This window comes from Mauremys mutica, chromosome 3, assembly GCF_020497125.1.
Source record: "Mauremys mutica isolate MM-2020 ecotype Southern chromosome 3, ASM2049712v1, whole genome shotgun sequence".
NCBI classification, from domain to species: Eukaryota; Metazoa; Chordata; order Testudines; family Geoemydidae; genus Mauremys; species Mauremys mutica.
In genome coordinates, this window is record NC_059074.1 from 97843594 (window position 1) to 97871289 (window position 27696).

General features: G+C 42.4%; 1 protein-coding gene across 20 annotated transcripts in view; it reads right to left on the reverse strand.

Moving 5' to 3' along the window:
* PTPRK (protein tyrosine phosphatase receptor type K) overlaps positions 1-27696 on the reverse strand; it is a 576479-nt gene that overhangs the window by 300430 nt on the left and 248353 nt on the right. For all 20 annotated transcript variants that reach the window (XM_045008691.1, XM_045008692.1, XM_045008693.1 and 17 more), the window contains 2 exons: positions 2642-2723; positions 744-859 (listed from right to left, as the gene is read on the reverse strand). In XM_045008691.1, the coding sequence (XP_044864626.1) occupies positions 744-859; positions 2642-2723 (198 nt within the window). The remainder of the gene's footprint in view (positions 1-743; positions 860-2641; positions 2724-27696) is intronic.

Sequence of the window (27696 nt, forward strand, 5' to 3'; positions counted from 1 at the left end):
GAGCCGCCCCTGCCCAGTTTGTATTGTTCCATTTGATATTTTCCTTCCTAAGTGAAGTACTTTGCGCTTGTCTTTACTGAATTTCATCTTGCTGATTTCAGACCAATTCTCCAATCTACCAAACTAATTTTGAATTATAATCCTGTCTCCAAAGTGCCTGTAAATCCTCCCAGCTTGGGGTCATCTGCAGATTTTATACTCCATTATCCAAGTCATTAATATTGCCTGGTGTTGGACCCAAAGCAAACGCCAGAGAGATCCCAATAGATCCATTCTCCCAGCGTGACAGTGACCCACTGATAGCTACAATGAGTATGGTCTTTCAACTAGTAGTTTCCTCTACACCACATTTCCCTACTTTGCTTAAAAGTTAGTTTTGCGTCAAAAGTTTTACTAAAAATCAAGATCATCTACTGCTTCCCCGCTCTCCAGTAGGGAAGTAATCCTGTTAAAGAAGGAAATTAGGTTGGTTTGGCATGATTTGTTCTTGAGAAATCCATGTTGGCTATTACTTATCATTCGGTTATCCTCCAAGCGCTTACAAATTGAGTGTTTAATAATTTGTTCCTGTATCTTTCCAGTCTGATTAGTTTTTCTGTGTAATCAAATTAATCACAAATTTGATTTATAGGAAAGATTCTACATGCTCAAGATTTAAAAAGAAAAAACACTGAATTAAAATATTTCATTTTCAACAATAAGTTTGTTCTATATTCAAACAGACTTGGATGAGTTACACTTACCTGCAGCCATAACTTGTTATTCACTGCATCCCTCCCGGTAGCAATGCATTGAAATGTAGCATTCTGCCCTGCATTGACCTCTACATCCCCCAGCCTCAGGAAATGTGGAGATTTATCTGTGGAGGTGGAAAAATAAAATTACAAAAACAGTGCTCACTAATAATAATAATAAAAAAAAACACATTACTTTCTCCCAAAAGATATATATTATGACAACCTTTGGCTAAAACTAATCTCATATGAAAGAAAGTGATTTTTGTTTCATCTTAATTCAAGAAAAATCATTTTTGCTTTTTCCTCCTCTCCACCAGTGACCCTACTACTGTATGTTGTACATGAGTTATAATAAAGTAATTTACAAATCAAAGCAAAAGGAAAATAATTGCAGAAATGTGAGAAAGACATCACAAAAATTCTTCCAGTGAATTTCCATTGTATTCCACCTGACATACTGTAATCCCTCACAACAAGTAAAACTTTTATTTATTTTTGGGGGCGGGGAGGAGGGAAGAGAGATTTAATTTGTTGTATTCATAATACTGTATTAAGAGCTAATGCAATGTAATTTTGAGTTCTTTCCTCTTCAGCAGACAAATGTTTTCTGTGCCATTAAATATGGCAGCATTTCAAAGGCTTATAGGACACAGTTTATACATCTGTACAGACTCAGTGGCAAAACCACCTGATTGAAATATTGAGCCTAAGAAAACTGATGGTCACAATTGATGGATACACATTATATAGCCCTCACACACATTTTCACCTACATAACCAGTTAAACTGAAGCCTCATTCATGCTTTCTTCAAAAAAAAAAAAAAAAAAAAAAAAAAAAGCAATTTGAAAAAAGAATGGGATAACCATCACTAAGCAGACAGGGTTTATTTGAATGCAGTATCATGTTGATAATCTGCTGTCAAGACTGTATTTTACTACCTTTTTCTTTTACCACTTGTTTACCCAGCAGAGCTCTTTTTTAAAGCATCTGTTTTTAAGCATGTCCCTATAGCTGGGCTGGCTGAAATATAAAAAGGCAAGAGACTCAATAGCTCCTTAGGCTGAGTAGGGCAATGCTCTTAGCCTTAGTCGTTTTTAGGTGGGGAAAGAGGATAAAGGGAATTTGAGTTTGCAATCACATCTTTATTATTTGGCATCTCTTAGTGAGCATTGGCTTCAGGAACTTGTGTATCTGTAGAGAAAGTAGTTAAGTTATCAGCCCCAGGGATACCCTACAACAAAGTATCACTTTTGAAGGGAATTGCAGGGCTATTGTGGTTGGCCAGGGGCAGGTAGAGTAGAATGGGACAGAATTAACAAGAAAAGAAGCAACAAATGAGAGAACTTTATAGACATGATTTTTTCTCACATGCATTGGTCCAATGTTTCCTGAGCTATTGCGCCACTGGCCTAGAATTTTTTCCAGGATTAGCTGAACGAGAGTGAAACCTACATTTAAATGCATACAGTCTGTCTCTATTCATAATGGCCAACAATAATTGGAAACCAGAAGATATATAGTTCTCACTCAGGTTTCATACCCTTATTAAGTCGCCTAACAGGCCTTAGACTTAAACATGCTAACCAATTTAAAATTAGCACAAATCAGTATATATATTTTTAATTTCAATTTCAGTGTCGACATCTATCACTAAAAAGGCAACCACTGAAGAGTTACACTTTTATTTTCATGCAATGCTTTATTTCTGCTAGACAGAAAGATTTTTATCTAGTGAAATCACTACAGTGCCACCCCAATATCCATTCATGTAAGTTGTAATAGAAATTCTACAGAAGGAACAAAGGACATCAATGATCAAGCAATGAAAACTCAGCAGTCTGAGCCAATATTGAGCACGTCCTGAAAAGACAGAGAAAAATGCAGCCCTTAACCACTACTTACCACAAGGGTAACTCAGAACCTGGATGTCATCAATGGCAATGTAGCCATTTCTCCCATCTGAGACTTCGGCTTCAAATATTACCTGTCAAAAAGAAAGGGAAAAAAAAAGGTTTACAACACTCATTTCTACAGAATCCACAGTGGAGAGTGCAGATATATGGCATGTTGCTTTTTCATTTAAGCTGAACTTTCCACAAGATTTGATGATTGAATGGAATATTTATTACTTAATGTACTATAGTTCCATACCATTTGTATATTTGACTTCTTCTAGATTTGCTTCTTATGGATACAACACAGAAACATGTTTCTTAACTTGTAATTAATGTTAGGCTGTTCCCATTGGAGTAAAGTTTATTTTCACACTATATACATAGGATTAAACTCTGAAAGTACCATTTTAAGGTGAGTCAGACATCTCCTTACACACAAGTAACAAACTTAATTAACAGGAATTTAAATTCCAGTTGGAATCACACTCCCCACATATTCCTGAACTCCCCCGGCAGTACAATTCCATACAAGAAAATTGTTCTTGTGATGTTGCAAGTAGCATTTCCCCAGTGGCTTTGACAGAAGTAGGTGCAGTTTGATATTATCATTGTCAGTTTCATTCTTCACTCCTGCTAGGAAATAGGGAAAGTGATGTGGGGGAATAATAAAGGCACTTTTTCACAACTTCACATCTGCTCCTACTTCCTATTCCACCCTCCACCAACAGGAGCAGCAAAGAATTTCTGGGCTGCTCCTATACACAGAGATTTCTCCACAGCCTTGTAATACCAGACAGTGAAACTGACCAGAGTGTAATTAGTGTGTCTACTGCTGCCTTGCTATGGAAAGGCATGCATTTGGCAAATGACACACAGCAGGGAGGTTGCAAACACTTTGGAAGATAGAGATAAAATTCAAAAGGATCTTGATAAAATGGAAAACTGGGCTATAGACAACAAAACAAAATTTAACAAAGACAAATGTAGGGTGCTACATTTAGGGAAGAAAAATCAAATGCACAAATATAGAATAGGGGTAACTGCTTGGCAGCAGCACTGCTGAGAAGGATCTAGGAGTTGTGGTAGAGCACAAGCTCAACCTGAGTCAACAATGTGATGCTGCAAAAAAAGAAAAAGCAATTTTAAGTTGCATTAACGGAGGCATAACATGCAAGTCACGGGAGGTGATAGTAACACTCTATTCAGCGCTGGTTAGGCCTCCACTGAAATACTGTGTCCAGTTTTGGTCATCAATGCATAGAAAGGATGTAGAGAAACTTACCAGAGGCAAGTGACAAAGATGATCAAAGGGATAGAATGCCAGCCATATGAGCAAAGGCTGAATGAACTGGGTATGTTGATTTTGGAAAAGAGGCAATTAAGGGGGGAGGTGGGGACATGATAATAATCTTCAAATACCTGGAAGGCTGCCATAAAAGAGATGGAGAACATTTGTTCTCTCTTGCCACAGAGGGAGGACAAGAGGCAATGGGTTCAAATTACAACACAGCAGATTTAGGACATTCTTCCTGAGATTTAAAACAGTAGGACAATGGGACAGACTGCCTACGGAGGCCATGGAAGCTCCTTCACTGGAGGTTTTCAAAAGGACGCTGGATAGCCATCTGTCTTGGATGGTTTAGACACAACAAATCCTTCATCTTGGGAAGGGGTTAGACTAGATGCTCCCCTGTGGTCCCTTCTAACCCTATGGTTCTATGATACCCCGAGTTATATGTTCTATGGTAAAAAAGCCCTGTAACCCCTGCACTGGAACCAATTAAATGCCTGGTATAGGAGAGTATGGTTGACCTTCCGTGTGCTAAAGTTTAATAAACGTTCTGGCCTGCTGCTTAATTCCATGCATATATCTGTCCCCATTTCACCGCTGTGTCTGTGTCAATACACAGACTCCAGGGTTCTTGTAGTGCTTTCATTTCATATTATAAGTGCCTGACTTTAACACTGGAAAGGGAAGAGAGAAATAATCTTTTTCTTGAATATGAATAAAGTTGGAAATTTCAAAATGCAAAAAATAAATTTCAGGAAGTTTGTGCATCTCCCCCTCCCTGCCCCAATCCTTTAAAAACAGTCAAGTTTGAGAGCTCCCTGTATCCAAGCAGTTTTATCAGGACTTTGAAAAGTTTTAGGATAATATGACCATGAAGTGCAATATAAAACATTTTACTCATGCTCTTTTTAGGTCATAATACTGGTAGAATCCTACCATTTAGGAATGGATAAGTCCTACTATATAACTGTGTCCACTGCCATGCAAAGACAGAACAGGACTGTCACCGAGATAAAGAATATTACTATTGTAACAGAAAACTCTTATCTTTGCAACCAGAAAACTTAACAATTTTGTTGGCTGTGCAACCTTAATTCTGCACCCTTGTGCATGTGCATTATGACACAATCTTTTATTATGATGAGTACATACTACATTTTTCACAGAACTGTCTCATTCAGTGCACAGGATAGGCTGTGATCTGTGGATAATCAGAGTTGTGTAATGAATGAGTCCACTGCATGTAGGACCCTTGCTTCATTTGTTACAGAAGTTGGAAGATGTGTAGTGAAGGAGGAAGGGAATTGCACAAGAGAAGAAAGTACAGTCCCCCAGTTATGACAGGTGAATGCTGCACTGGAGAATTGCATTCTATCCCTGCTTCTGCCACAGAATCCCATGTGATGCTAGCAGGCCCGGCTCTACATATTCGGCCGCCCCAAGCAGTCATGCGCGGGAGACGCCCCGGAGCCCCGGGAGCAGCGGACCTCCCACTGGCTTGACTGGTGAGGGTCCGCTAGTCGCGCGGCTCGGCTGGACCTCCCGCAGCTGCGGATGGTTGGTTGGTCCGGCGGCTCCGGTTGAGCTGCCGCAGTCATGCCTGCGGGAGGTCCAGCCGAGCCGCGCGACCAGCGAACCGTCCGCAGACATGCCTGCAGCAGGTCCGGTCGTCCCGGGGCTCCGGTGGACCTCCCGCAGGCATGACTGCGGCAGGTCCGCCAGCCCAATCTGCCGCCCCACACGCGTGCTTGTCCCGCTGGGGTCTGGAGCCGGCCCTGGATGCTAGGCAAGGCACTTAAACTAAACCATTCACAGGTGGCCACTAATTGCGTTCCTCATTAACTAGATGCCTGACTTAAGACCCAGAGGCTAAGCACTCATAGCTGCAACTGAAGTCACTGGGAGCTTTATGTTGAACATAGGAATGAAGTGTTGTACAATGCTAAGTACTCTGAAAACTCAGATCCTAGGAGTCTCAAACTGGTCGTCCAAAATTAGTGGACACTTTTGATCTTAATCTCCCTGTGTCTCAGTTCCCCATCTATAAATAGGGAAACTACCACCTCCCATCTCACAGGGGTGTTGTGAAAATAAAATCATTCATCTTTATGAAGCGATCAGATGCCACAATGATACGTGTCAGAAAAGCCCATGACAAAGTTAATAATTCTGTCTTTAGAGCAGGGTTTGAATAGTGTTCAATAACAAGGCCTGGGGCCACACATCGAACAGTGAGGAGAAAATAAAATATTGAATAGTGGCTCATTAAGAGATGTGTCATGCATTCTGTGCCCCCTGGAAAAGTTAGTATAGCCATGCCTGACTTTTTAATGCTTGACTTTGTAATCTTAATATTCTTTTAACATAGCTTTGCATATGTAATGTAAGCAAGCTGTGTGCATACATAGGCATTTGTATGCATGATGAGCTAATTACTGCATACACCGGGGCTGGAGTGTGTGAATACTCCTCTGTTTCTACTTTACTGTAATTTAAAAGACTAAAGTTTTCAAACACACATGTTCTTGGCATAGATGCAGTTTCCAACCCAAGTTCCTTTCTTGTATCTTCCAAGCATGGTTCAGAAAGAGTCTGAAACGGCCTAAGACAGTGGAGACTGAAGAAAGTTATTCACTGGTTTAAAAAAAGGTATTCTGCAATGAAACATATAGGCCCCATGCTGACAACAAAAGGATTAATGAAACATATAGGCCCCACCCCACTATACCTGCAGCAAGGGCCAGGCATGGAGAAAGGAGTTAAAAGGAGGAGATCTAGCCCAGGTCAGGACTGCCTAGGAGGGAGAACTGAGTGCCGCTTCTCCTGACATGAGAGAAATCTTGGTGCAGCTCAGAGACTGAGGTGGCTTGCCAGTTGGATGGGCCCCTGCAGATGAGGAGACCTTGAGGGATCAGCTGATGCACGGACTGTTTGAAGATAAGCCCCGGATAGAAGGGTGGGATCTTACTGAAGTTTCATCAGACAACCCTGTTTTGGGTTATAGTTTTCAATTCCTGATTTCTTTTGGACCATAGCACCCAGGAAGGAGCAGGACTGAAGCGTGCCTTAGTCAGAGAGCCAGAGTACCGCTCCCTCAGACCTCACAAGAACAGTGACCTACCAGCGAAAACCTGCAGCTGAGCAGTTCATGCCCTGCTGGGCCACAAAGGGGCATCACAGAGGCAAGGAGGACACACATTCAATACCGTTTTAGAGACCTTTCCTTTCCTGTTTGGCTGATGTGATATACCTATTTGGAAATCTCCCATAATCATGGATAAAATGCTACCAGATAATCTCATTAGATACCAAGGATACATACCTTAATTACAAAAAAGTGGGTGGAAAAGTATGTGGCGGGGGGGAGGGGAATCTTTCCCTATCATTTTCATTACTGTGATGCTCATCACTAAGGCCTGGTCTACACTAGGACTTTAATTCGAATTTAGCAGCGTTAATTCAAATTAACCATGTACCCGTCCACACCAGGAAGCCATTTAGTTCGACCTAGAGGGCTCTTTAGTTCGAATTCGGTACTCCACCCCGACGAGGGGAGTAGCGCTAAATTCGACATGGCTATGTCGAATTAGGCTAGGTGTGGATGCAAATCGAACTTACTAGCTCCGGGAGCTATCCCACAGTGCACCACTCTGTTGACGCTCTGGACAGCAGTCCAACCTTGGATTCTCTGACCAGCCACATAGGAAACGACCTGGGAAAATTTGAATTCCTTTTCCTGTCTGGGCACTTTGAATCTCATGTCCTGGTTGGACATCGGGGCGAGCTCAGCAGCACCTGCAACGATGCAGAGCTCTCCAGCAGAGGAGTCCATGCAATCCCAGAATAGAAAGAGGTCCCCAGCATGGACAGACCGTGAAGTCCTGGATCTGATCGCTGTGTGGGGCGATGAGTCTGTGCTTTCGGAGCTGCGCTCCAACAAACGGAATGCAAAGACCTACGAGAAGGTCTCCAAAGCCATGAGAGACAGAGGATACAGCCGGGATACAACGCAGTGCCGCGTGAAAAATCAAGGACCTGAGACAAGGCTACCAAAAAGTCAGAGCGGCAAACGGACGCTCCGGAGCACAGCCCCAGACCTGCCGCTTCTACGAGGCACTGCATGCCATTCTAGGTGGGTCTGCCACCACTGCCCCACCAGTGACCGTGGACTCTGAGTATGGGATAGTGTCGAGGGGCAGTTCCTCGGCAATGTTCGCCGATGGGGAAGATGAGGAAGGGTTTGTGGAGGACGACGCAAGCGACAGCACTTACAATACCGCTTTCCCCGACAGCCAGGATCTCTTCATCACCCTCACAGAGATCCCCTACCAACCCTCCCCGGCCGTTAACCCGGACTCAGAATCAGGGGAAGGATCAGTCGGTAAGTGCTATAAACATGGAAACATTTATTTTTTAAAAAACAGGAATAAAAAATATGTTAAAACTATATAAAACCTTTTGCTTAAAAAACTATATAAAGAGAAGGTCCACACAGATAGGGATGGAACAGAAATCCACCTGGGACAGTTCCACGAAGCTCTCAGAGAGCAGCTCGAAAAGTCTCCGCAGGAGGTTCCTGGGGAGAGGTGCCTTATTTGGTGCTCCGTGGAAGCACACTCTTCCGCGCCAGGCCATCCTAATGTACAGCGGAATCATTGCCTCCACCAGCATTGCAGCGTACGGTCCTGGTCTGTGCAGGGATTCGAGCAGCATCCTCTCTCTCTCTCTCTCTCCAAGTGACCCGCCTCAGGCTAATCTCGTTCGGCGACTGCTGCATCTAATTAGGGCAATTAGTGTACTGTTACTATTGTGAATGCTTGACTTTTACTTTGCATAGCAATGACCTTCGCTTAACAGCCACGTGTTGGAGGCCACAGAGGAAAAGCATACAGTGATCTTTCCCGTGCACAGCCGCGAGGGGCTGGAACAGGGTCAGACTTATGCTTTACAGATTGCCTTCAGCGGGAGGGCACAGCTATCCATTAACTGTTAAGCAGCCTATAGTGTAGTGCTTACCAGGCCTGGCTGCTACACGGATTCAGCTGTACCGCCCCGCTTGTCCGATCTCCTGTGCAAGACCGCAGCCAATGAAAGCGTATTCCGAAATCTCGAACTTGTCCTGAGAGCTCGTGAGACTAGGTGCCCTGTATGGTCTTGTTCACAGAAACTGACTAGACTGTGTTCAGTGTTCGCAAACATGTATCTTTTCAAGGAAATCACTTCCTTTTTCCCATCACACAGCTGCGGCTCTTTCACGAACTGCCCCGGCATCCCCCTCGCAGAGGCTGGCGCAGATTAGGCGGCGAAAGAAAGACTAGGGACGACATGTTCTCGGAACTGATGGCTTGCTCCAGAGCCGAGGCGGCCGAGCAGAGACAGTGGAGGGAGACCCTATGTCAGCACCAGCGCTCACACAGCGAACGGGAGGACAGGTGGTGGCAGGAAGACCAGCAGGCGACTCAAACGCTGCTTTGGCTAATGAGGGAGCAAACGGACACGCTCCGGCGCCTTGTAGATGTTCTGCAGGACCGCAGGCAGGAGCAGAGAGCCCCCCTGAACTGTATCTGCAACCGCCTTCCCCCGCCACAAAGTCCTGTCCCCCCCTCACCAAAAATCACAAGAAGGAGGGGCGCTAGGTGCCGTGAAAACTGTCACTCCACCCCAGCAGAGCGCTCATGTACCAAACAGCTCTCATTCCCTAAAGTGTGAGAAGTGCTTCCCTTCCTGGATCACCCAGTCCCAAATCCAAGTTTCATCCCCCCACTGTGTAGTTGAGTATTAAAAGTAGTTTGTTGTTATTCACTGTTTCCGTCACGTTTTCCTTGTCAGAAGACTTTGTGTGAAGGGGGGGGAGGGTTTTTTTAATTGCATAGGACAGCCTCCATTACCAGGGTACAGACTTGGGGGCAGGATCAACAGCAGGACACACACAGACTGCAGTCACTAGGCACTAGGGTCATTCTGGGAGGTGAATGCTGCCCCGGGTCAGTCTGTGAGGTGTATGCTGCCCCAGGGTCCTAGCGCCTGACATCCACAAATGGCAAGGCAGGCTGCCCTTACCATGCCCTTCCCCCCTAGCCACGAGCCTCTCCGATGCCCTGAGCCCCAGCAAGAGCCCTCATCCACGGACACATACTCACCCTTCCCACACACCCCTCACCCCTTCCTACGCCCCAACCCCCAGTCCAGAGCCTGCATCCAAACTCTGTCCCAAAGACGGCACCCCTCACCCCTTCCTGCAAACCCACCCCTTCCTGCACACCCACCTGCAACCGTCCTCCCCCCAGAGACCGCTGTAGGAGCAGGAGCCTGTCATTCCTCTAGTGTAGAAGCGGTCTGGACATCAGTGCACACTGTACCCACCACAGTCCGCGTCCATGTTTCAACCCTTGAATAGGAATTCATAATTAAAGAAAACTTTATTAATAATCAGTGTTCCATTAAAGTTATTTTAAAACGTGTGTTGGAAGGGGGGAAACCTGGAGAACGGGGTATGTAACCGCAGATCGAAGTCAACAGTCACTGAAACAGGCTCAGGTTCAGCTTCTCTGTAAATCAACTGGAGAGTCATAGGTTACCCTGCTCTCCGAGGAACCTATCTTTCAAAGCCTCCCGGATGCACAGTGCTTCCTGCTGGGATCTTCTATCGGCACGGCTGTCTGGCTGAGCGTAATCAGCAGCCAGGCGATTGGCCTCAACCTCCCATCCAGCCATAAAGGTCTCCCCCTTGCTCTCACAGAGATTGTGGAGCACACAGCAAGCAGCAATAACAACGGGGGTATTTTTTTCGCTGAGGTCCGAGCGAGTCAGTAAGCTCCGCCATCTCCCCTTGAGACGTCCGAAAGCACACTCCACCACCATTCTGCACTTGCTCAGCCGGGAGTTGAAGAGTTCCTTCTCACTGTCCAAGGTGCCTGTATAGGGCTTCATGAGCCAGGGCATTAGCGGGTAGGCTGGGTCCCCGAGGATCACTGTAGGCATCTGCACATCCCCAACCGTTATTTTGTGGTCCGGGAAGAAACTACCTGCCTGGAGGTGTTTAAACAGACCAGAGTTCCTGAACACACGCGCGTCATGAACCTTGCCCGGCCACCCCACGTAGATGTTGGTAAAACGTCCCCTATGGTCCACCAGTGCTTGCAGCACCATAGAAAAGTAGCCCTTTCGGTTAATGTACTCGCTGGCCTGGTGGGCCGGTCCCAGGATAGGGATGTGAGTGCCATCTATAGCCCCACCGCAGTTTGGGAATCCCATCGCGCCGAAGCCATCTATGACGACCTGGACGTTTCCCAGGGTCACTACCTTTGAGAACAGTTGCTCAACGATTGCGTGGGCTACTTGAATCACAGCAAGCCCTACGGTAGATTTGCCCACGCCAAAGTGGTTCGCTACTGACCGGTAGCTGTCTGGCGTGGCAAGTTTCCAGAGGGCTATGGCCACTCGCTTCTGCACACTCAGGGCTGCTCGCATCCGGGTGTCCTGGCGCTTCAGGGCAGGGGACAGCAAGTCACACAGTTCAAGGAAAGTGCCCTTACGCATCCTGAAGTTCCGCAGCCACTGTGATTCATCCCAGACCTGCAGCACTATCCGGTCCCACCAGTCCGTGCTTGTTTCCCGGGCCCAGAATCGCCGTTCCACACCATGAACTTGACCCATTGCCGCCATGATCTCCACGGCGCGGCGTACCCTGCTTTGTGAGAGGTCTGTGCCACTCTGTGACTTCCTGTCCTCACCGCGCTGCCGGAGCCTCCTCGCCCGATTTCTCAGCAGCTGACTGTGGAAGAGGTGGACGATAAGGTGCGAGGAGTTGACAACGGCCATAAGTGCAGCGATGATCGCAGCGGGCTCCATGCTCGCAGTGCTGTGGCGTCCGAGCTGTAACCGACCAGAGAAGGGCGCGAACAGATTTCCCGCCGGCGCTTTCAAGGAGAGAGGGCGGGAGTGACGGTTCAATGATGACAGTTACCCAAAACCACCCTCGACACATTTTTCCCCCCAGCATGCATTGGGGGGAAATCCCAGGATTCCAATGGGCAGCGGGGAGTGTGGGAACTGTGGGATAGCTTCCCACAGTGGACCGCTTCCAAAGTCGACACTGGCCCCGTTACTGTGGACTCACACAGTCGAACTAGTGTATTTAGTGTGGATACACAACTTCGACTTCATAAGGTCGATTCCACAAATTCGAATTAAGTTGATTCGAAATAGTCTTGTAGTGTAGACGTACCCTAAGAGAGTCTGAAATTTGTGTATTTCCTTTCCAGTTAATTCTTCACTCTCCCCATTACACTTTACCAAAACCCCATATTTGCTCAACAATACTTCTCCAACAGCTTCTCCTCTTTCAATAATGAATTTATTAAAAAGGTATAGGATTCATTTGATGTGTCATGATGTAGTTATCACTAACAGTAAAACAATTCTGAAAAGCACCTTATTGGTTCTCCCGAGAGCTTTCCCATCGGCAAAATTAAACAACCTCCAATGAACGGCGGTCCCTTGAAATATGTGTCAACAAATTATGCTAAACAATCTGTTCCACCTTGTATTTAGCTGTGATTCTCTAAGTACTTTTCTCAGACCTGAAAAACTCTGTGTAAACTTGAAAGGTTGTCTTTCTCGCCAACACAAGTTGGTCCCATAAAAGGTATTATCTCACCCACCTTGTCTCTTTAATATCATGGGACCGACACAGCTACAACAACAGTAATAGTGTAGACAAGGTGGTGCAAACTGAAACACAACTTAAGCTGGTCCTCCTGACTCGCCCCTAGGCTTTAACTCAGCCCATTTAGAATGTGCTAAAGTCTGAATCATCTTGTTTACACTAGAATTTCTAAGACATGTTAATTAGAACACATTAGCTAGTACCTTCAAACCCTACTCTAGAGAAGCAGTAAAGAATCCTGTGGCACCTTATAGACTAACAGACTTTTTGCAGCATGAGCTTTCGTGGGTGAATACCCACTTCTTCAGATGCAAGTGGTGGAAATTTCCAGGGGCAGGTATATATATGCAAGCAAGAAGCAAGCTAGAGATAACGAGGTTAGTTCAATCAGGGAGGATGAGGCCCTGTTCTAGCAGTTGAGGTGTGAAAACCAAGGGAGGAGAAACTGGTTCTGTAATTGGCAAGCCATTCACAGTCTTTGTTTAATCCTGAGCTGATGGTGTCAAATTTGCAGATGCCTTGAGTGGCAGGCCAGTCCTCGCCCACAGACAACCTGCCAACCTGAAGCATATTCTCACCAGCAACTGCACACCGCACCATAGTAACTCTAGCTCAGGAACCAATCCATGCAACAAACGTTGATGCCAACTCTGCCCACATATCTACACCAGCAACACCATCACAGGACCTAACCAGATCAGCCACACCATCACCGGTTCATTCACCTGCACTTCCACCAATGTAATATATGCCATCATATGCCAGCAATGCCCCTCTGCTATGTACATCGGCCAAACTGGACAGTCTCTAAGGAAAAGGATAAATGGACACAAATCAGACATTAGGAATGGCAATATACAAAAACCTGTAGGAGAACACTTCAACCTCCCTGGCCACACAGTAGCAGATCTTAAGGTGGCCATCCTGCAGCAAAAAAACTTTAGGACCAGACTTCAAAGAGAAACTGCTGAGCTCCAGGTGCCACAGGATTCTTTGCTGCTTCTACAGAACCAGACTAACACGGCTACCCCTCTGATACTCCAGAGAAATCTCCAAGGTAACCATAACACAGTCTAAGCCCAACCTAAACTTCTTCCTAGTGTAGATGCAGGGTAGTGCCCTGTAGCTCAGTTTAGCTGGCTGAGTTGTAGTGTAGGATGTTGCCTAGGCTAAACCACAATTAGTCAAAATCAAGCTAACTGTGTTATTCTGCAGTCCTAGACTAGTGACAGCTATTTTTTGTATTAATAAAAAGTGTCTCATGTTAGAAGTCTGATATCTTGTTATGCTGCAGGACTTGTAAATTGGAACTCACTATAAAACCATTAAAAGAGGAAATACCAAGCTACCTGAGACTAGCACTTTTATATGAACCCTTATCTCTGAAATCATAGTATCATCCCCCTGGGGAAAAAAAATCACATATAACATACACATCACATCATTCCCCAGTATGCAAATACTTACTACTCATGTACTGCTAAGCTCAGAGTTAAGACTTCACGTGTCATAGTGTGATGGTGAGTAATGAGGTGTGTACATTGTGTTACAGTAAATGTTTGAGGTGTATGGAACTTAGTGTACAGGAAAACAAGTGGAGAATGTAACATGTGGGGTTAAGGTATGTTAAAGGACGATTCCCCTTAAGGAACAATAACTGGGTTTTTTTGTTTGTTTTGTTTTTCCTTTATGAAAATATCATATCAAAACATCTATATGTATGTAGTATATATTAACTAACACACACACACAAATTTGGTTACAGCAACAAGTCTTCCTTTCACTGACCTTATTTTCCCCCTTAGGCTCTGCTTTGCATCATTAACGAGAGCTAAAAAGAAATTTCTGAGTGCAGATTCCATGACTGGCAAAGATCTAATTGGCCTTACCACTTCACCAGAGCATTCAACGTGAGAAACTTTTCTGTCAAGCTACACACATACAAAAATGGATTCTTGCTAGCTTAATTGCCCAAAGCTTGAACTCATGCACAGGTCAATTCCAATACTTGGTGCTGAGAACTGAGTTAAAGGACTGTATACAGAAGGGATTATAGTCATGACAGATGACAATATAAAAACCATCCAGTGCTTCAGCTTGGAAATGGAATTAACTTTGCTTTTCATGCTGTTTTCTCTCCAGTCCATTACCTGAAATCCTGAAGGTGGCTATTCTGATCTAATATTTGCAGCTCCAGCACCATTTTTACACTAATGGCTAAATAAACTAAATTAAGGGGGAATTCTAGTTAAAACTGGAATTTAGAGAAAGGTTGGAGATGAGTGCAGGGGACAGACTTTGTCTCTAAAATAACTTTATCCTGGAAACTTTGTGATCAGTTTCTATGAGTCTGAACAGGTTAATGATTTTTAAAATATTTAAAAGTTTAAAGTTAAAGTTCACCCAATAAATCCATGAATAAATCCATGAGGTTTGTTTGGTTGGAAGATGGGGTCTGTTTGTTCTTTTATTTTACATTTGTAAAAGAACACTTGATCAGCTCCAGATGTACTGGAAACAAAACTGGTTAAGGTCAGAATATACATAGAAACAGGGTTGTTCTCTAGAAAAAACAAACATCCCATAGCTAAAAGGCCATAAACGGCAAGACAAACCATACTTACAAGGATACAAATGTTAGAGACTTCGCTCACATAAAAAAAAAAATATAATTAAATCTGATGGTTCAGCAGTTTAGAGATTTCAGGTATTAAGATTTTAATTAATAGCCTTCATCTAAAAGTAAATGTAAACAGTTGAAAAATGAAACACTGTTGAGAGAAATACTTCCAGTAAGAAATGCAATGAAAAACAGTTTGAAATGAAAGAGGTGGGGAGGGATGTCTAAACAAATTTTGTCCTAATATGTAAAAAATGTGTTGACATAATAAAATGCATCTCCCTTGTGACAGTTCCAGATAATTTTGCTGAGCTAATTTAGAAACCATGAAAACATAATTACTTCCATTTGAATGCTTAACTAATGCTGTGAGGCAGGGTTTTCTGCTGACAGGGCCCTAGAGGATTTTCAGTACAGTAAATCAACCACTTGGGTGAAAACTTTGAAATCTAGCCCCTTTACAATCTGCTGGTTAAGAAACACCCTCCTCTCTGTCACTTTTCTCGTCTCACATCCTCTGAGATTTAAAAATTGAAGAGTTCAAAAGCTACCTGCTTGTTAAGTTAGTAATATTGTTATCAAAGCTGGTGAGCAAACATTAATAGATATTTCTATCTTCTCATAATCACTGAAGGGAGACCCAGTGCGCACACCTTTAATCTTCCCACCAGGTGTTGGAATCTGACACAGGATCACGAAGCTACTGCATTTTTCAGATCTGGTTTTAAAACGCTCCTGTGGGATTCCACACTAGAAAGGAACACACCACCCATGCTGCTGCTTGTCCTCTAAACGGGGCTTAAAAAGTGACTCTGGCAAGAATCACAGAAAAATGAAATTGAAGGGCAGGGGTCTCAAGGCGGTGGCAGAGAATCCCAGTGATGTTCTCAGTATAGTAGTTCCCAAACTATGGTCTGTAGAGAGCTCGCTGGTCACATGAGGCTGGCTGGCTTTCCTCCTCCTCCTGTCAGCTACTGCACTGCATTAGAGAGCTAGAACTAGATTCAGTACATTCCTAATATTACTTTTACCTGTGAGCAACTGCTGTAGTAGCCACAGGGGTGTTATACAATTGTGAATAAGAGGTGGTTCATGAGGTTCTCTCTATTAAGATGCTATGAAAATTTGAGAACCCTTGCCATAGGACAGAGTAAAGGAGCTCCATGTTCTTCCACCTATTTCTCTGATCCATGAAGTCGCTCTACCCATCATTGCAAACAGTTACACACCTTTGGAAAGGTTTCCATGAGGCATCATGCCACAAAGTGGTCACAGCAGCATTTAGCTCTCTAGTCATTAATCACCACGTGGGAGATCTTAAGCTTTCACACAGGCCCACCTGCACTGACTGACTGAAGGAGAAGAAATAATGGGTTGTAAAGGCTCTGTACCCAAGACCTTAGACCTGCCACAGGGTGTGTCTAAGGTTGAGAGAGCCTAAAGGCTGAGATTCAAAAACAATGCCAAGCTGAAAACATCTTGATCCTTCTGCAGTAAAAATGTTCACACTTTTATTTAGAAGCTAAGTGAAGGACAGGAGTGATAGCAAGTAACACCCATAAAATAAGAATAAATACCGAACACTTGATATTTTACTTCTTATTGTGATAGAAAGAAAATTTGCAGAAGAGATCCAGACATAGTCATTATCTGCCAAACCTTTTAAAGAGGCCAGAGGGAGCTAAGCCCAAAGGAGTTTGAGGCTTGGTTCCAGTGTATTTTCTCCACCAACTGAAGAAATTATTTATAACTAACACAATTCTGCGCTCACCAATGCCACACACCCACACACTAGGTGTTTTAGCTTTTAGCCAAGTTAAAGAAGAATCCCAGTTCACGCTAAAATACTACATCCTCCACTCCAATTATTATTATTATTATTATTTTATTTTTTATTATTTTTATTCCTTATGCGGGTTTTTAATAGTACTCCAGATGTGTTACTGAGGCTAAGAAATGGGTGCTGAATATAGAACCAGGAAGTAGACAAGGGGGGAAAGAGAGCCAAGGCAGGTTGCAAGGTTCACCTTGAATCTTACAATACTGCGTTCAAGTTATACAAATGAACAAGTTATACAAATTTCAATAAAATGACTCTTTAGTCCATGCTGGACTAAATAATTAATGTGTAAAAATTGCTGATTTGCAAAAATTTGAAACAGCCATCGAAAGATACAGAACCACCTTCATAACAACAGGAGAGCCTGCTTGCTCTGCAGGTAGTAAATAACGTGCTTCACAAAGTCCACTTCCTATGCCATTGTCGCAGCTGCTTTTCCCCATTCAGACTATTCACTGGAATACTGCCCTATTCCTGTTGCAACACAGTTTTTTTGCAATAAATCTTCTGTCTTCACAAATCTACACATTCACATTTGTGATCCATTTCAGTTTATCAGTCTTGAATGAAACAGAAGTTTGCATTGCCCCAACTCCCTCAAAAAGCAGTTAAGGCACAAAACACACAAAACGAGACACAGAGCATTTTGAATGAATGGTGACTCTTCTGAAGGGGCACATTAATCTACAGTGGAGTACAGAACATTGCTAACACTAAGGTTAATTAAGAGAAACATCTCCTAACACACAACATTCACTCAGTCAAAGGCCCCGATCCTGGGATGCAACTGAGGAGTGCACAGTACAACTCAGTGGGAAAGGTATGTGAACAGATGGCTTTAAGTTACCTTTGCATTTCCCCAATCCTATCTATTCATCAGGCCTGCCTATGGCATAATTTACAGCGCCCTTTTGGCTGCTCTAAATTATGTCATCTACAGCATATACAGATCAGGAAGAAGACAGACTGAGCCACATTCCCTATACCAGACTTAGAAATAAGGAGTCACATATGAGCCACTATGCTACCTCTGCACCACCAGAGGAACCCCAAGTAGTTAGCTATACACAAAATGGCCCTAACATAAGGGAAATTCCAGGCCTAAATGTGTTGAAATAGTCAAGCAGAGGGAGTGAATTGTGTATTTATATTAATGATCAAAAATTTGTCAGACAATGTGAAATTAACCATTTGTCATCAAAAAGTAATAGAAAACATGTGACATTCAGAATGTCTGCTAGTTCTTGGCTTACGGCGCATTTGCAGGGAAAAGCCTGGGAGACTGGTATGTGTTTAAGCAACTGATCTCACAAAGGTAGCATGACAGCAGGAGGCAAGCAAGGTGATGCTGATCACAGTATTGATGGGGAAAGAGGAGACAATTAAGAGGAAGGAAATACAGGATCTTAAGGGAGGGAAAAGGACCAGCTCTCCCAAAAGAAAACAGGGCCAGCTTTTCTTAGGCAGGGCCAGCTTCCCCTTCCTGCTAAACTTCTGTGTGTGTGTTTTTTAACCCTTCCCTAACACACACACACACCACCCCATAGTTTAGTCTGCAAAGCGAATTCCTATTTCACCTGCCTGATGGGGAAGAAAAAAAACAAAATGAAGGAGAGAAATCTTACCCTCCCACAATGACAAAACCACTCTTTAAGAAACAGAATTATTAACATAACTCCAAGAAGCTAAACATTAGGGGAAAATTCTCTGTTTCCCCAGATTCTCTAAAACAGTCAAAATAACCTATAATTCATTGTTTTGGTGATGCTGGCCATTAAAAATGTATGTTTATGAGCTTTGGTGTTGCGCATGACATTTGCCATTCTGCTCCACAAAAGATGGCACCTTTTTCCTTAGGAATAAATAATAATAAAAAAAAAATACAGTCAACATGACAACCAGAGAACTAATACTAACTCCAGATAGACAGGAATAGTTCAGTGCCTGTCATACTACTGTGTGTGATTATATCTGATCACTCTTCTGTTCTTTGAGCTATTTCACAACAAGATAAATGCACCACATTTTCAGAAGCTAATTGTACAAAATAGCTATTAAGGAACAAGCAATTATCATTCTTCAGCAGCTCAAGTTATATAATTAAAGGCCAAGCACAGTACCATAGTTACTTTTAATTTGAGGCATGTATTTTTAATGCCACTATAAAGCTCATTTTCTGATGGAAGGGTTATCAAATGGCAGGAAAAGATTGCATATATAAAATATCAACCTATCACCTCATAGATTGTATTTCAAGTCGATGCCAAACTAATAAGCAAGAGGGGTGTTCTCACCTCTAACCTTCTGTAGACAAAATGCCACCATAAAACGAACACAATTGACTGGGCTAATTCGCAATCTCTGCTCTCAAAGGTCAGCCACCTTCCATTACTGTAAACCAAGTTACTAGGGAACACAAGTAGAATAGGATATAAAACTATATTTACAAATTCCTTCTTTGAACTGTAACTATGTACATTTAAAACAAACATTGTATTAAGCACTCAAGTGTTTCTCATGCCTATAGATGGGATTATATCTGTCACGGTTAATGTCATAAAATTCTATATTACTCTCAATACTTTGGGACTAATAATCCTATATATTGCTACACAATGTAAAAGGGGGCTTTGAAGTGGGAGTAAAATATATTTAGATCCATGTTAAATTCTCTTTTCACAACTACTGTAATGTAGATCATAGAATATCAGGGTTGGAAGGGACCTCAGTCATCTAGTCCAACCCCCTGCTCAAAGCAGGACCAATCCCCAGACAGATTTTTGCCTCAGATCCCTAAATGGACCCCTCAAGGATTGACCTCACAACACTGGGTTTAGCAGGCCAATGCTCAAACCACTGAGCTATCCCTCCCACCAAGGTCTTGGTGTAAATGACAGTTAGTGAAACCAATAAAACTGCACCATGAGATGCAAAATGCCAGCAGAGAGGATATTTCAGAAACTAGAATCGAATACAACTGGCCAGAAAGCAATTCTGTTTTGTGACAAAAATTCAACTTTTGAAATTTGTTTTCATTCCAATGCACAATGTAAAAATTGTGAAGAAGAGATTGTGCCACTCCAGAATATCCAATGGCCTGGTAGGTGAGCACTCACCCAGGGGATGTGGGAGACCCAGGTTCAAGTCCACACTCTCCATTGAGATAAGTGTCCTAACCACCAGACTACTGGATTTCATTGTGCACTGGAATGAAAACAAATGTCAAAACTTCATTATTTTTTTCCCTCGTGAAATGGAATAGTTGTTTTCCAGCCAGCCCTATTCGCTTCTAGCTTATAACGTATCCTCAATCAGGGCTGGCTCTGTCTGATTTGGAGCAGCCATTTGAACCTGGGTCCCAGCTGAGTGGCCTAATCACCAGTCTATTGGTTCCCCCTTCCTCCCTTCCGCGCCCACCCCCCGCCATCCTGAACCAGAGAAAACTTCCTGACACCATTTGTGTCAAACTCAATCAATGCCTGCAAAACATCCTTTCAGCAAAAGGGCATTTTTCGGAGAAAAGTTTTATCGAACATTTTTCAACCAGCTTTAGAAGCAAAGCACTTGCTGTGCTTTGATACCCTAGACCAGTGTTTCCTAACGACTGGTCCGTAGACCAGCACTGGTCCCTGAGGTCTCCCTGACAGTTTAGGAAGGCAGCAAGCCAGTCCCCGGTATCAAAAAGGTTGAGAAACACTGCCTTAGGAATGTAGAGTCTGCCAATTTTCAAAGGGTGCAAAATCTATCCCTTTGCAGAAGATTGTCCTCATTAGCAAGAATGGAAATGGAAAAAAAAAAAGAAAGGGAAGAGGATTAAGAAAGAGAATATCCAAGCTGAGCAGAGAATTTAAAATAATTCGTTTTTCTTGATATTGCATTTCGTGTCCAGTTATGGGTGTTATATAAATAGAAGTTATTAATACAACATTGTAATGATGGCTCATCTCAAAATAGTCTCTCAAAATAAACTAAATCCACAAAACCTCAGGCTAGTACTGTAAACAAAGATCACCAAATACCACAGAAGAATAAGTAGATTCATTTTATGTACACAGTCCTGCACACAATACGTATTTATAATTCTTTCAGAGCATCTTTAAAAGTATGTTCCAAAGTTTCTCTCTATGCACGAGAAGCTATCATCGGTTCAGTTAATTGTTTCTTCTGTTGTCCTTCAATTCTCCGTGAGTGTTCAGAGAAAAAAATCACAAGACTGGAGATCCACCCTGTATCCAAACGTCAACCGGACATACATGATGTCTTTCAGAAGCTTAGAGGGGACCTTTGTACCCTTCTGGGCATGTCCATACTAAGAAAAAAGGTGGTTTCTTATCACATATTAGCTAAAGTATGGTAAAAAAAAATCCACCTTTTTTCTTAATGAAGACACGGCCTTTATGGTATTTCTCAAGAGGTTCTCATGTATTTACAAGTACAACCATTAATAAGTTATGTTTCAGTAATCTGTGTTTTTAAGTCATTCATTCAAAAGGTTTGCCCCCAATAAATTCAACTCCTGCCTCGTTCCACTTTGCAGTAAAATAGGCCTTTTCCATTGCTGCTATATTTGTGAAGCCTTTAAACCAATCTGAAATAGCAGGCAAGGAGTCTGTCTACACATTTCAGTTATTCTATGTTTAGTAAGAAGGGATGATGCAAATGAACTTGCATGTATATTATTTTATATACACACCCACACACTCACTCTAAACTTGTGGAACAGCCATCAACCATGTGCAGCAAGCAGAGTTTTGGGTCATAGTGAACACTAATTATGCTTAAGTGATGAATGCTGATGAATTGTAAAATATTGGATGGCATTTAGTGGCATTGTGGTAACAAATGCAGAACAGATCTTTTGCCAGTTGGCAACAGAGGCATCTGGAGGAGCTATCTGGAGTGTTTAATGCTCTTTTGTGATGAGCTGTCATACTAAACTTTCTGATGACAAGCATCTGTCCTGCGTGGCTTTATTTTTTCAAAACTTCTTCCGTTGATCTACATGGTAAACATCAGACTCTTCTCTCCTTTCACCCTCTTTGTTGTTGTCATCTTTTGTCCACCCAACTCCTCCCATCAACCTTCCTCTCTGATTTCAACTCGTGGCTCTCTCCCCACCCCTCCTCCTCACAAACTCCCACACTCATCCTCACTGACTTCAACTTCCATGTTGATGACTCAGACTACCCCTTACCTGCACACTTCCTCAGCCTCACATCTTCATTTGACCTGGGGCCCTGGTTCAACACTCCCATTCAACAAAATGGCCGTTATCTTGACTGGATCTTCACCAAGCAGTGCTGTCTCTAATCTCTCTGTTGCTGAATTCCCCCTCTCTGACCCATCAGCCACCCCACCACCTTACACACTGTTGTGTCAGCCTTTCCATGAATACCAGTCCATCCACGTCAATGACTTCTCATCTGCCCTCTTTTCTCTTTCTTCCATTAATATGGTTGTTGACTCTATCCATGCCTGTCTTGTTTGCACAGCATCTATTACAATGGTCCATGCCTAAGACCCACAGGTATTGTGGTAATACTACTACTGTGAAGCAAGGCTATATCACTTATTTTACCACTGATAAGAGTATAGCAGACTAAACTCCCCCTGTACATCATGAGTTTATAGGAAAACATTCTGTACATTGCTGTTCAATTGGATATTTCAAAAACAAAGTTAATATCCATGAAAAAGCATAACATTCTTTGGCAAGCATCGGCTAACCCCAATAAAGCCAGGAACAGAGTTCCTTGTAACAACCTTTTATATACTTGAATACTGTTATGTCCCCTCTCAGGCTTCTCTTTTCCAGACTAAACAAACCCAATCTTTTCAATCTTCCCTCACAGGTCATGTTTTCTAGACCTTTAACCATTTTCATTGCTCTTCTCTGGTCTTTCTCCAATTTGACCACATCCTTCTTGAAATAGGGCAACTAGAATTGGACACAATCTGCAGTTGAGGCCTAACAAGCTCAGAGTAGAGTGGAAAATTACTTCTCATGTCTTGCTTACAACACTTCTGCTAATACATCCCAGAACGTTTGCATTTTTGCAACAGTGTTATACTGTTGACTCATATTTAGCTTGTGATCCACTATGACCTCAAGAACTCTTTCTGCAGTACTCCTTCCTAGGCAGTCATTTCCCATTTTGTATGTGCAACTGATTGTTCCTTCCTAAGTGGAGCACTTTGCATTTGTCCTTATTGAATTTCATCCTATTTACTTCAGACCATTTCTCCAGTTTGTCAAGATCATTTTGAATTTTAATCCTATCCTCCAAAGCTCTTGCAACTTGGTATGATCCACAAACTTTATACGAGTACTCTCTATGCCATTATCTAATCATTGACGAAGATACTGAACAGAACCTGACGTAGAACTGATCTCTGTGGAATCCCACTCGATATGCCCTTCCAACTTGCCTGTGAATCACTGATAACTACTCTCTGGGAAATGTTTTCCAACCAGTTATGCACCCACCTTATAGTAGCTCCATCTAGATTCTATTTCCCTAGTTTGTTTGTGATAAGATCCTACGAGACAAGTATCAAAAGCCTTACTAAAGTCAAGATATACCATGTCTACTGCTTCCCCCCCATCCACAAGGCTTATTACCCTGTCAAAAAAAACTATCAGGTCGGTTTGACAGATTTCTTCTTGACAAATCCATGCTGACTGTTACTTATCACCTTATTATCTTCTAGGTGTTTGCAAATTGATTGCTTAATTATTTGCTCCATTAACCTCAACCCCTCAGAAGTGTCTGCCAATCTGATCTGTAGGAAAATTCCTTTCCAACCCCAAATATGATGATCAGTTAGACCCTATGCATGTGACCTAGATACTTGGGAAATAATTCTCTGTAGCAATTCAGAGCCCTCCCTATCTAGTGTCCCATCTCTGGCTGCAGGAGATATCTGCTAACAGCAGTCACAGATGGGCCATATGACATTGTAGGCAACCTAATCTTCAGACATCGCACAGGTTGTATTCTGCTTCCTGAGCACACGTTAGTGTAGTCTCAACTCAGGACACTTCAGAAAACACTAAGCTCATATTACAGTAATGTGAATTGTTCACGTTTTCCAGATTTCCCCTTAGTTATATATTACATATTAGTGTTTCAGTTTGGAGCTGGGAGAGCAGTAATTTGCTTTTGTTTCTTCACTAAAGCTGTTCCAATTAATGCCACTTTCCTTAGCCTTCAAATTTTTGTTTCTGCTCCCCATTCAAGTGTGAATAGCATCCACTTTTTCTGTCCACATCATCAATAGTTGGATACAAAGGGGGAAATTCTGCCTTCACCTGAAGTCAATGGGGTGTGGGGCAAACTTTGGCCAGCAACACTATTTAGTTTCCTCCAGACTTAACTTCAGAACCAGGGTCTCTCTGTATTCGCTTCTATTACTTCAATTACTATCTGCTACAATCCCACTCTCCTCTTGCAGCTGCAAATGCTTGTGAGAAGAGTTGTGCAAACATTTGGTTATGAACCCAAATCTCAGCTCAGGTTTGCAAAAAATGTAAGTTACATTCACCAATTGCAGCATTAAGGGCTCTAACTAGATCCTATCACTCTTTATATAGCACCAGTAATCATTCTCTTAATAGGGTATGTCAGTCCTGCTGTTGCAATCACCATTTTGTCACAGGATAAGGCCTAAGACACACAAATTGAACCAAGCTGATGAGGAATCCATACATTTTTAGAAATTAGTGAACATATTTGCTAAATTCACACACCACACTTTTTTCCTTCAAACCACTCTGTGCTAAAACACTGAGTGCTGAATTTTGCATTAATCACTCAGTCAGGTTAGAGAGAAATTTAATTTGTGCTAATGATACAGAGGATAAACAGAATAAATGTGAAGAGTAACTAATTGATACACACTATATGCATATACATTATTATAAATAAATATATTATATTAAAGGATACTTATAAAATTTAAGAAAAGAAAGATTGTGTGATTAAGCCCTACATCTCATAATGGCATAATGGTCCAGAGGATCAGTCAGTCAGCTAAAAATATCGAGACTATTATTTCTGAAAAGCAATCTGCAATTGTAAACCTAAGCAGTAGATACAGTTCTTTATTGATGTTTATTTTACACCTCAACTTCTGAGATTTGAACACAGAAACTATTCCCAGAGTAAATATTTTTAAATAAATACACCACCACAAAACCTGCCCTTTATTGTTTGTATCATTTCTCTTCTACCATCATTTGCTGAAACTACTTTAATTTAGCTCATCCTGGATAGAGGTCTGTGAGGATGGTTAAATTGTTAAGTTATCAGATCGTCAACTCCTATCTTCTGTACTGATGGGGACAAAATAGTTACAGTAACCAAAACTGACACTTATCCCAAGAGGTCATTAATATTCATTGGTTATCATTAAAGTCAGTATTTGCCAACGGATACAACAGAATGGTATTGGAGATGGTATAGTTCTTCTCTCAAAGTTTAGAAGAAGAAATAACTAAGGTGACTTGACACATTGCTTTTTTTTTTAAACTGTGATCGCAGAATGCAGCATGTAGGACATGGCCAGTCGCAGTGTTCACCCTCTAATTCCCACTCCCCTCTCTGCATAATTACCGTTTTAATGATTGGTGCAACTTGGTATATTGAATAAGTGATCTTGTCCCTTGACACATCCTGCTATCCTTGGCTTAAGTCTAATCAATCCTGCACACAAAAACGAAGCCAAACATCACAGGACTGACAAAAGTAAATGATGAATACGGGAAATGCAAACCAAAAGAAAGAAAACTCTGTGATCCATCTCAGTGTTGTAAACAAGTCTTTGGATGTGTAAAAATGCAAGGCGTTTGTTAAACAATAAATTTAGTGGATGTCAGAATATCTAGGCAACTGAGGTGTAATTCCTCTTGTGCTTGAAAGGTATGTAGAACAATCCCTTACTAGCAGCCATGATTTTTCTTTTCCTCCTTCCTGTTTATCTTTTATTTACTGCCTTACTGTAAGTTGTTGAATACCTCAATTTTTAAATCCAATACACACCACTGAGAGAAAATGCTTTCATTGTTTGGCGCCGCAGTATTTATATTTTGTTTTTTCTACTGACAGTCTATTACTACCATCATTTTTGACAACGCAAAATATGAAACGTCAAGTATTACTGGATAGCTTTAACTATATTTTCTTCACTTGTTCCAAGAATTTCAGCTACAAAACATACTGAAGCTTGAAAGGTGGGAAAAGGGCAGATAAATTCAAGACTGTATATTATTTCTAGTATAATTAATTGCTTGGATTGAAGGATCATCCTGATTTCTAGCTATTAACAGGAACTGTACAGCTCAGCTGGAATTTATGGTGGGACACTGTAGAAATTTCACTGTTCAACATGAAAAAGTGCATTTGTTCCACATCCAAGAAGCAAAGAATTTCCATGAGAGCAATAAGGAAGAGACTGGAACACAGTTATCATTCAATAACCTCCGGGTGAGGAAATTAAACACGTCTCTGCACAACCTAGAGGTGTTCAAATATCTCCTCATGACCACTGCTCCTTCGAATACCACACTACTTCAATTACGCATTAAAGAAACATGAACACAGCTTAGTTGAGGAGCTTCTTAAACTGCTGTTTATAATCCTTGATAGTGAATTAACTGAACCCACATTTATCAGTGAGTACCAAATGGCAGTCATTTGCTGATGATGTCAAGTCGGTGTTCTGCTTAGTTGGAGGGGGAATAAAAAAATACTAAGGCCATGTCTATATATACAGTGCTGCAGATGTACCGATACAGCTGTGCGGCTGCAGTGCGTCTGGTGAAGACACTCTATGCCAGCAGGTGAGCTCTACCGTCGATATAATAAAAGTACCTCCGCAAGCAGGAGAAACGTCTCCTGCCAACATAATGCTGTGCACACACACGGGGGTTGGGGGGTGGTGGGAAGAAAGCACCACCCAGCCTAGTTCTGCCTCCAGCTGAAGCTCCACTCCACCCCCAGCCCAGCTCTGTCCCCAGCCACAGCTCCACCTTCAGCCCAAATTCCTCTGCTGAGCCAACTGTGCAGTAATGGAGGGGGGGGGCATGGACAGATTCTATTACTGGTAAGGGAGGCACGACAAGAGAAGTTTGAGCGCCACCGCTGTAAATGAACAAAAGGAATGGAAAGCACCAATTGCAAAAAGCACTGACTACTGGGCACTTAATGTAGTTTGTGCAACAGAAAAATGTGCATGTCACTGCCTACAATATACTTAATCTCAATCCTGAACACTTTGAAAGGTTTGCCAAATGCTAATGGTAAAACAAAGCACATCTTACATTAATGGCAACTGAGGAAAACCTCACATGTATTGTAAACAAGGCAGGGAGTGGAAAGTCATTATTTAAAATGTACCCCAAATCAAAGCACCCTTGTAACCAGGAGTGTAGCTGGGGCAAGTAGAAGGTTTTGACCAAATCTGGCTAGCGTCCTCTAGTTTGCATCATACTTATGCAGATAAAAATCTTGCAAATGCAGGTAGCATTTCCAGAAATATATGTTTTCTGTAAATATCTCCAACTCTACTGTCGAACGTTACACAGAAAATGGGGAACACAGGACAGCTATTTTTATCCAGTAAAAATACCATTTTAATGGCTT